The sequence below is a fragment of the Eurytemora carolleeae genome, unplaced genomic scaffold (assembly GCF_000591075.1).
Source record: "Eurytemora carolleeae unplaced genomic scaffold, Eaff_2.0 scaffold1993, whole genome shotgun sequence".
Classification (NCBI taxonomy): Eukaryota; Metazoa; Arthropoda; class Copepoda; order Calanoida; family Temoridae; genus Eurytemora; species Eurytemora carolleeae.
The window spans coordinates 1372-12680 of NW_019397882.1; the positions used below are offsets into that span (position 1 = coordinate 1372).

Below are 11309 nucleotides of genomic sequence, written 5' to 3' on the forward strand. Positions count from 1 at the left end.
GTTTATGCCTGTTCAGATCGGCTTAGTCTGTTTAGACTGTTTATGCATGTTCAGATCTTTATAGCCTGATCAGACCATTTTTAACCTAAGCAGATTGTCTATACCTGTTAAGATTGTTTATGCATGTTAAGAAAGTTTAAGCCTGTTCAGATAAGCCAAGTGTGTTCAGATCGTTTTAGCCTGTTCAGATAGTTTATGCTTGTTCAGATCGCTGTAGCCTGCTAAGATTAATTTATTGTTAATGATTGTAGAGATCGATTCAGATCGTTTCAGATCGTTTCAACTCATTTTCCTATTTGTTATCTTCTTTTCGTTCAGATTTCCGTAAAGTTGAAAGTGTCTTTACTTTGGAGGATGACACCTTAGTCTGGACTTCTACTGATAAGTATAAACATATTCTATTTTACTTAAAGGGACTGTACGCCGCTACGCGTACTTTTAAGGGACTCTCCATGCAAAAATGAAAATGTTGTTTTCTCCATAGTGACTTGCGCATTTCTACTGCAGGAAAACATATAAAAATATCAGAATTAAACAGTTGTTAACTAAGAAAAACAACAATATGTTCCTTATTATTGCACACTTAAAGGTTTCTAGGGCACCGTTGTAAATTGAGCATTAAAACGTTTGCATTGAGAGTTGCTTGAAATTACACTGACAGTCCCTTAATTGCATTTTGAATGTATCAGGAAAAAATCTTAAAAAACGAAATTTTGATCAGAAAGCATAGCATAGGGCCTTACAGTCATTCATTTTAGATTTAGATTATTTGATATATCAGAATTCATACACTCAGTTTCATTATATTTGAAGAAATAACTTTGTAGAAAAAAGGGCATCTTGCAAGTTGTTAAAAAATTATTCATTTCCTATATTTTTAAGGTTTTAAGGATTTTTTTGTGCTCAATTCAGTTGATGCACGAAAAATCTTCTAAGACTTTAAAGCAATGAGTAAAACTCATGAGCCACTCAACTTTTTTGCGCTATTCCCAACAAATCAAACGAACAAAAAATTATTTTCAATTATTCAATACAATTTTAGCCGAAGGGGATACCATGCTGATTAATATTCCAATGTTCATCTGTGCTCGAGGCTATTGTACAAAATAATTCAAAGAACCTATTTTCTTCAAAATTCTACAAAACCACTTTTTCTTCTTAGTTTGGGAACCTAGCGTTGCTTGGGGTACTCATATTTACTACACCGCCGTTTACCCATTGGTGTTAAATTGCGATTTTAACTATTTTTCTCTATTCTAGTCGACTCACTTAACTAAGAAATCAAAGTTAAACCAAGAACATTTCCATGGTTCTCCCGATTTTCCTAATCAAAATTTGAGGTCTAGAGGTTTATGAGTTATGAACGGACAAACAAATAAACATATATTACTACTAGGCTTTTAGGGCGATTTGCGCCCATCTTCTATTTAAATTGTGAACATGTTCTTTTTGTTTACATTTTAAAACAAAGAAGAAATAAATTTTGCGGATTTAAAAAAAAAATTCGGGGATTTTTCAGAATTTAAATTTTTTTGAAAAAATTTAAAACCTTTAAAACACATTTTTTAAAATTTTTATCATTCATAAACCTTCCCTGTGGTCACCTACACAAAAGTTTTGGCCCGATCGGTTCAACCGTTTTGACGTTTATTGGATAGAAACAAACAGACAAACAGACAGACAAGCCAAATTTATATATAGACTAGCCTACGTAAAACAAAACAAAAATAATTCGCGGATTTTCACAAAAAATTTCGTGGATTTTCAAAATTTTCAAAATTTAATGAAGATCGAATTTTGATGGAGACAATATTTGAAATTTTGATCATTCATAAACCTTCCCTGGGGTCCCTAGATTTCCCAAAAGAAATTTGGGCCCGATCGGTTCAGCCGTTTTGACGTTTATTGGATACAAACAAACAAACAGACACCCAAACAGACAGACAAGTCAAATTTATATATAGATTATCGTAAGTTATTTTTTTATAATTGTGTTTCATTCTGTTATTATTGTATTTTCTTGTAGAAATAATATTGGTTTTCTTGTAGGAATATTGTTGTCTTTTTTTGTAGGAATATTATTAATTTTTGTTAAAGGAAAATCATTGTATTCTATTCAGTTACTATTGTATTTTGCTCTTTTATTGTAGGAATGGGTTAACTACTGTAGTACGTCGAACAATTAGTTCAGAGGGTATAATGCTAGTTGAGATGGAGGTAAGCTACTTAGAGCTACAGATGGGAGTGTTTATTTTTTCAATTCATTCGTTCAATTTTTCAATCGCTTATTTGTGTTCATTTGCTCATTTTTGTTAATTTGCTCATTTGTTCATTTGTTAATTTGTTCATTTGTTAATTTGTTCATTTGTTCATTTGTTCATTTGTTCATTTGTTCATTTGTTCATTTGTTCATTTGTTCATTGGTTCTTTGGTTCATTGGTTCATTGGTTCATTGGTTCATTTGTTTGACGTTTGTTAACGATCTACTTAGCAAGTTTTTTTCAGTTTTTTAATAAAAAAAATTTGTTTGTTTGTTTTCAGAATTATCGTTAATTTTCCATCTATTTCGTTCGATTTCTAATGATCGTTCATTAAAATTAGTTCGCTCTTTCAGTAAAACTACCGTTTCTTAGAAAGTTTGTTTTAAAAAATTGTTCGTTCAGTAACCAAAATCTTTTAAAAACTTCGTTCGTTCAGTAAAAAACGATAACTTGTACTTTTTTTGAGTTCGTTCGAACGATCGCTCTTCTAAACATTATGGAGGAATAAATTGTACAAACATATTTTCTTTTAATTTACAAAATATTGAATAAGTTATTAAATGTTCTGAAGGTTCGGGGAATCACTGCTACAGCAAAGTTTAAGAAATCCTAACTCAGGACTATCCTACTCAAGCAGACTAACCTGCTGAAACAGGAATAACCTGCTGAAACAGGACTAACCTGCTGAAACAGGACAAACCTGCTGAAGCAGGATAAACCTGCTGAAACAGGACAAACCTGCTGAAGCAGGACAAATCTGCTCAAATAGTATCCCAACCAGGCTGAAGGACTTCCCTGGCTAAAAATCTACTATTTCTTAAAAAATTGAAAATTTTATTCTTGATTACTGAAATCTTTTAAATGTTTAATGATGTTGCTTTTTATAATTTTTAACAAATATATGAAATTATATGTTCTTTTAATATTTATATCATTTATAAATCTATAATTTGTTTTGTGGAATAAATTTAATGAAAAATATTTTGATTTTAATTTTTCATATAATTAAGGTATTGCTAAAAGTTGCAACATTGGAAATGGGTGCAGTACATTATATATTCTGCAGTACATTATATATACTGCAGTACACTATATATACTACAGTACACTATATATNTATACTGCAGTACATTATATTTACATCACAAAAATTACAAATGTTATTTTTTCACCGGTCTTCAAAGTTACTAAGATAATGAATATTACATTGCGAAACAAAGATTTAAAGGGTTACTTTGCAATAAGTTCCCGACACTTTCTATAAATGGCTTCTTTAACGCAAATGAAATTTGGTATTGGAGAGATAAGTTTTTTTCTAGAGATCATATCTGATATGCACTTATACAAATGTCAAATTGCCAAAAAAAAGTATCAGAAACTGAGCCAAATTCAAGTAAGTATCATCTTTGGTCAAATTATTTATCAACATTCGAAGAATCGAGCTCAGCTAGCTATTCATTTGAATTTGGCTCCAATGCTCAAAGAAATTTTGTTTGAATGAAAATTTGACATTTCTTAGTGTGTGATACAAACCTCTTAATATTTTTAGTATAAAAGAGAAGAGTGAAAAATGTTTGATGCAGGGTTACCCACAAAGAATGAGACTTACGAGACAACTACATGAAATTTATTCAGTCCGGTTCCTTATAATCCTGATTCCCCGCAACTGTACATTTTTTTTATCTTTGATAAATCATATAATAATTGCTAATAAAAGACTATATTTAAGGCAAAGACATAATTTGACCTTGAAACCGTCATTTTAAAGATAGTTTTTTACAGAGTCAGCCTTTGTGGGTAACCCTTAAATTGTGACCGTAAGTCGCAGCTTTCTGGTTTAAAGCCATAACAGTTTAATCCGCACTTGAATGCAAAGTCAGATCATGCCGATATCATGATGTAGTAAATCCCCGCTTTCGAACCTTTAATCAGCACTTGCATCCAGCATATTACTTAAGACCAGTCGGCTCCGCTTCTCGAACCCCCATGATGAATTCGAGGTTTGGATTAATGTTAGGATTAATCTTTTGTACTTCTTAATAAACTCCCGCTTGCAGGCTGATAGATCTTCCTCATGAACAGACCGGGGTTCTCCCTGAAAAAAACGCAGTTTTGTTGATTTCTAGCAAGCGTTTTTCAACTTGCAAGTTTAACCCGTCAAATCTTTCCCTGGGATGTTTAGAAAGATGAAAATATCCCTGTATGATAATTGAAGGACTGCAGTATGGTTTTGGTGAATTATGTTGGCGTACTAAGCCTAGGGGTGTCAGAAATGATTTTTTTTGCATATTTTTAAAAACTTTTATTAAACTTTTAAAGTTTAATTTTTGATAAAATTTGTTGTTCTGGATGATTGCAAATATCTATCTAAAACTTTCTAAAACCGGCATATTTTCTTATATTCATTAAGTTAAGAGTTTGAGTCAAAATAAGTATTGATAAATATTGCTTTATATCGAGTAGATATCCTTAAACATACCGATGTAAAACCTTTCAGAAAGTAGGAAAGATTCTGCAAAAAAAAGTTGGCAAACCAAACAGAATTTTTATTTTGAACAAAAATATTTAGAACTTAAAGAAGCTTTTCTGGGTTGCACTTTACTCTAGTTTTGCATTATTTTCATTTGTGTAAAACAGTATAAAAGATATTCTGTTGATGGTTTAAAAGTAAACAGCTGATCTGATGATTCAATGGAGGGAGGAATGGCAAAAACACCAATTTGTAATTCGAAAATCTTTTTATGGAAAGTGATTGTAACAGGGTATACAGAGTGCTTCAGGGTACAGGGTACTACAATATACTGCAAAGTACTGGGCTTTACTGGGGTATACTGGGGGGAGGGGATACAGAAACCAAGCAGATTTTTTATTTTTGGATGCAAAGCTTGGATGCAAATTAAAATTAAAATATAAATTCGTCTTAATTGTATTGATATATACGACGACGACTGTAGTTTTACGAAACCATGTTTTGAAAATGTTAGGATTGATGTAGATGCTGCACAGAGCAATAAAATGTCATATGACGATTATTCCATATCAAAAAAAATAATTTCGTAAATTCTATTTCAACAGTCACACAAAAATATAATTATTCGTTTTCATTGTATTGATATGTTTTACGAAACCATGTTTCGAAAATGTCAGGATTGAAATATTAGCGAGCAAATTTTTTTTTCATCGATTTCCCTGTAGAGCAAAGAGCTGAAAAAGTTCACGTGACGATTATTCCATATCCCCAAAAAAAATCGTAAAGCCTTTCTTAACAGTCACACCTGGCTATATTGTGAAGCTAATAATCATATAGCTAATTTTATTCTGAATTCGCTAAAAATAAAGGTTCCGCCTTTTATTTCCGGTATTTTTAATGGTTTATTATTCTTAAAACAGCTTGAGGCAAGGTTCCGATGGGCCTTTAAAAATCTAAATTGATCCGAAAAAAATTTGGAATCCTTATTTCTCTATCTTGTCTTATCATCTGACTAAAGAAAATATAAAGTACACGGCTCACTTATAAAATAGACATTTTTAAAGGAATGTTTACTTTTCTTTTCTGTGATTTTCCAAGTTTAACCCTATCTCTGCTGGGGTACTTGAAAACCAGGATATGCTGGGGGGGGGGTCAATTTGACCCCCCCCCCCCTCTAAATCCCATGTTTGATGTCAAAATATGACAAATGATACATCATTGGAAAGCTCTTGTGCTCTGCTTTTAGAATCTACAACAAAATTTGAAAATTTGCAAAAATTGAATTTTTTATCGCAAAATCCAGTTATATAGTAAAAATGTTTGCAAAAAAAAATTTTTCCAAAAAATGAAAAATTATACATTTTTGAAAAGCCCTTGACCATGCCATTTCAAATATGCAAAAATTTTTGCAAAATTTTAAATAACCTGATTTTTAATCAAGAAAAACTAAAAATGTGCAAATTTTCTTTGACAGGTTGTTTGCAAAAAATTTGCAATTTTTTTTCGCAAAACTTGTGCAATTCGTTTCCTTATGTCAAAGGCTTTCCAAAAAGCTAAATTTTATCAAAATCTGACAAGTGAAAGTGGGTCAAAACAAAGATTTAGTTTGTTACAGGAAAAAGCAGTCATTCAGGCAGTGTGCCTGAGGACTCAGGCAGTTAGTATTAAAGCCCGGTTTTAGGCCTAAAGGGAGGGCTTTGGGTATGTAAGAAAAGTCAGAAAATTTCAACAGCCTCAGACCAATACTTTTTGAGTTATGTAAAAAAAACTACAGGGGGGGTCAAATTGACCCCCCCCCAGAAGGAATAGGGTTAATAGGGTTGTAACAAGTTTTTAAGCTTCCATATGAATTTTAATCTGATTCAAAGATGATTCTGTAAAATAGTATAGGACTGTTTTGGAAAACAGTCCTATATTATTTTTCATTGAACTTTTTAATTTCAAATAAGAATCAATTTAAAAACGCTGTGAAACATCTCTTAGATAATCACGAAATTGCATAATATAATAAAAGCAAATATTTGCTTATGTCAAGTTTATGCTCATCAATGTAAACATTTTGTAAACAAAGTCCAAAAAGGATAATGTATAACATTCAAGCATTTCATGATAATGACATTAACATAGTCAAGGATTCTACAGGGTGTCTTAATAAACATAGTAATTCAGTTTATAATAGATGTTATATAATTGACTCGCCATTTTTGTGTATTTATTCATTTTGATAGTGTTAACATTTGAATTCATACTTCTTTCTTTCCAGGGCATAAAATTATCTAAAACCCTACTGGTTGAAGGGGGCTCGTAAAGTATTTTCGCCAAAAACAACCAACACTGGTTAGGTTTGTCCAAACTGCATAGTAAATTGTGATTGCTTATTTGTAATATCTCATGCTTTGTAGTTGATTACATATATTAATGAATTTAGGGGGGGGTATGCAACTAATCGAATCAGCAAAACAGCCAGAAAACAAGAAGATTGGAAATTGATTATCAGCATTCTGCATTAAATAATATATCAATAAATTTGATTTAAAAAATCTGGGAAAAAAATATAAAAAAAATGTTAAAAAATATGTTTTTTTTGTTTTGTTTGGATTTCCAACTTAACACAGAGTACAGATGGTCACTGTTTATCTTGCACAAATGTTACAAAACATCATACAATAAGAAATAAAAAAATTAATAAAATAAATATAATAAAAAATAAAAAATAGCCTTTTTTACAATTTACATAAAATATGCTCTAGAGGATCTAAGTTTATTATTACCAATGGAACAAAAGGTAAATTTTTAACAAAGATGATTTCATCTCTTGATTCCCATGTTTATTGGGACGTATTTGAAACAAACTAACAAATTAAATCCGCCCATCTACGCCAAACAGTTTAGGATCTTAAATACCTCTTTTTCATGATTTAAAAATTAACAGATTTTGGATTTGAATTTATTAAATTCTAGCTTGGAAACCTATGCTTTGTATGGAAACTAAGGTTTTCCGTACAAGTCAACCCACACAACTTAGAATTGTTTAACCAATCCTTAGATTCTACCGAGTCAACCAATCTATATTGATCATAACTCATGTACATAGGTTCATGAGTTATGATCATCAAAACAAACAAACAGAAAATATAAAGAATACTGTACTTTATACATATCGATAAAGATTAAGATATATGTATTTAAAATTGTCCAATTGCCATTTTGCAAAAAAATTCACAAAATGCTTTTTTTGATGCACCCTCCATGAAAAGATGGCAATGCCCGATTTAAAAGGATAAGCTTGAAATTTTGAAATTTTATTAAACATGTGTATGATATGTGGATGATATTGTCGTTTTTCTGACTCAAAAATAATTAAGTTCTAACCGTTTCCCAATTGCTTCATATAAGGACAAAATGCGTAATTGTAACTTCGGCAAAGAAATCGCAATTGAAAATTAACAGTTTAAAGAAACCAAAATAGACATCTATTTCGTACTCATTCAAGCTTTCAAGGACATTGTAAAACAGATATTGCCATCTTTGCATGGAGGTTGACTTGAAATTAAGCTTACAGTCCCTTTAAGTTAAATCCACCATGTTTACCTGATGTTGATATAAACTATGTAGTTTTCTTGATCCTGCGTGCATCAGAAATATGATTGTAAATGGCGGAGGAAGAATAGAGTTATTGTCCAGATATTTCCACCAAATACAAGCTCTAAAATATTCTTCAGTTTTTAACTTAAATAACAATAGTCACCTAAACACCTGTGCAATAATTTTCATGCAGTGAACCGCAAATATTATGCTTAACTTATTGAAGATAAAATACCGCGGAAAAAACGAGTTGAATATCTTTAAATTTCAGGGCAACTTGAAATAAAAATAGAAAGTACTATAAAAATATTATCACTCTCAAGAAAGGTATTTGGTATATTTTCTTAGATAGGATTCAACCATTTACTGCTGCGAACATCTGATCAGCTTTCATTAGAACAATGATAAATTATAACAGCTGTCTTAAACTTTTTAATGAATTTCAAGACGACATTTCATGAGCTCTTGCTATGTTTCCTTATATCTAAGATTGACTGTAGTTGGTTTTCTTTTTATTAATAACTAGCTGAAAAAAAACGATTTTTTCAGCCTATAACACCCCGGCCCGGCCACCCACGTGTCCACAAAAAAATTCAGCCCAATCAAACATATACATATATATATATATAAATATATACATATCTATACGAATGTCTTGTTTTATTATATAGGTATCGCTAGAATTTTATAATTTGTAAATGTTACAACAAACGGAGTTTTAAAAGAAATACATCAAATACAAATAAAAAAATCCTAATCGACATTTGAAAGGAAAATAAAGTAAGACGAGGTCAATTATTTTGGTTACCACTGTGATAAATCTTTGCCATGTTTAAAGCCAAATCCCAAATATTATCTAACATGTTTTTTTCGGGGCCTCAATAAATTATATTCCCGAAGAACCAAAACCATAAAGTCGACACTCGACACTCTTACTAATTACATTGACTCTTCAATTGTGTCGCATGCCAGATTGACAAAGCTGTACTCTGCAAACTTTAAATGAAAAACAAATTCTTTTCGCTAGGGTCGCTTGTTGAAGGTTTTCTTTCTTATATTGTGAAGACGACATTTTGAAGAAATCTGCAAATTAAAACAGCAAAGGTAATGATGATATTGAAATATTCTATTCTGTACTTCTACTTTGGCTTTCGTCAATAACTTTTTTAAAGAAACACGTTCTCAAAAGCAAATTAGTATATAAAATATATTTTTTTAAATGTTCAGTCCGGATCATTAAATCACTTTAACCTTATCACAATTTGATGCATAGGGTAGGGTGGGGACGGTCAAACGTACTTTTTAAAACTGCACCCGGGGTCTCATATTTTTATGAGCTGAAAGTTTGAATTGGCTCATGTATCACACTCCCCTATCTCAGCTGTAAAGGCAAAATCAAAAGGGGAGTAGAAAACATCCCCCCCTCCGCATCTGAATTAGACAAAAATAGCCAAATTTGGATAGGGTTAATTGTTAGGGTTAATACCACAAAGATATATTTTTACCTTGTTTATCTAAGTTTATCTAAGTTTATCTAAGTTTATCTAAATTTATCTAAGTTTATCTAAGTTTATCTAAGTTTATCTAAGTTTACTGCCACTTTCAGGTTCTTATTTAAGTTTGCAATCCAATATAACAATAAACTGGTAAAATAATGTTTTATAACTTGTAATTAAAACAGCTTGTTAAAGTTTCAGTTCTAAGGTTAACTTCTTTCACTTTAAAATTGTAACAATACTCAAAAAAACTAGTATTTTCTGGTATTTTATGATCAGTCCCAAAATTTGCAGTTTAGAACTATAAACGAGCCAATATGATGTAGAATACCCTGCTGCAGATTTTGAAGTATATCCATACCTGAAGAATTTCCATTGGACGTCAGCTTCTCTGAAAAATTGTTTAAAATAATTGTAATCACACTTTTGATTGACATAATTAATATAATATTACTTTAAGTAACAAATGACAAAGATATTGATAAAAATGATAATGATGATGAACCCTGCTGACGAAAACGTACCGTCTAGGCCTACCGTACTTTGTGTTTGTCTGTGAGTAATGTTTTGAGAAATGTGAAGTAGATAAACAAAGACGATATTTCTTGAACTTGATGTACAGTACTTTTCTAGAATTACACATATGCGCTATGTAAAGTACAGAGTGTCCCACGAAACATATCAGTAGCAAGATTAATGAAAGATAGTCTTTAATCTTTGAAATAATTTGCGACATTTATTCGTAATCCTAATTATATTAATTAAAATTCTAGAGTGTATAATAACAAAATACACATCTGACATTTCAGAAATGCATTTGGTCTGGATTTTTTTTGCTCTCAATATGTCCGGAGATATACGAGGAATTTTGTTCCGATTTCGACAATTTTGGTTTTAATAAATAAATTTGAATTCTGACCGAAATTCAGGTAATATTCTAAATAATTCTATATAATATAATATAATTCGGGTATTTCGGGTAATATTGAGAGCAGAGAAAAGGCAGACCACATTTTGGAAATGTCAGGACTATTGTTTCAAGAATCATACATGTCACAGTAGGTTGACGACTGAATTCTAAAGTTTTCAGCTCTGTTTAAAGTCATAACTTGATTCTCAAAGTCGTCTTCCTATTTCATATTTTTCTGGATCTCACTGCAATAAAAGTCACCTGAATATTCTATGGTAGGTATTTACCATCCTAGCCCGTAGTACACTTAGCAGTACAATAAACACTATAAACTGATACACTGCCCACAATACATTCCCTAGAACAGAAATCATACAATGTTAACATTTAAATCTATCCTAAACAAATATGTATAATTTAGTTTTACACCAAACAATATTTTAACTTACAATCCGAATATATTTTATTTTCATAGATGCAAAAAATATTGTACTCCCTCCATTTACCTTTAAAAATCAATAACTCCTCTCTTACCTGTGATATAAAGTGCTATCTCCTCTCTAACCTGTAAAAAAAAATCTTCAGCC

The 11309-nt window shown here is 31.0% G+C and overlaps 2 protein-coding genes across 2 annotated transcripts; one reads left to right on the forward strand and one right to left on the reverse strand.

The window, feature by feature from the left end:
* Window positions 1-318: 318 nt before the first annotated feature.
* LOC111716209 (myelin P2 protein) lies at window positions 319-3148 on the forward strand (the record flags this gene model as incomplete). Its single annotated transcript, XM_023491651.1, is given in 3 exon segments — window positions 319-385; window positions 2151-2217; window positions 2833-3148. Coding segments are annotated over 3 exon segments (176 nt in total), but the record flags the coding sequence as incomplete, so codon positions are not given.
* Window positions 3149-3204: 56 nt separating this feature from the next.
* Window positions 3205-11292, reverse strand: LOC111716210 (transient receptor potential-gamma protein). Its single transcript, XM_023491652.1, has 5 exons — window positions 11257-11292; window positions 10984-11080; window positions 10174-10203; window positions 8323-8437; window positions 3205-4356 (listed from the first exon to the last, which is right to left on the reverse strand). The coding sequence occupies exons 2-5, from the start codon at window positions 11010-11012 to the stop codon at window positions 4186-4188; spliced, it is 345 nt and encodes a 114-aa protein (XP_023347420.1). The 5' UTR covers window positions 11013-11080; window positions 11257-11292; the 3' UTR covers window positions 3205-4185.
* Between the last annotated feature and the right edge of the window lie 17 nt (window positions 11293-11309).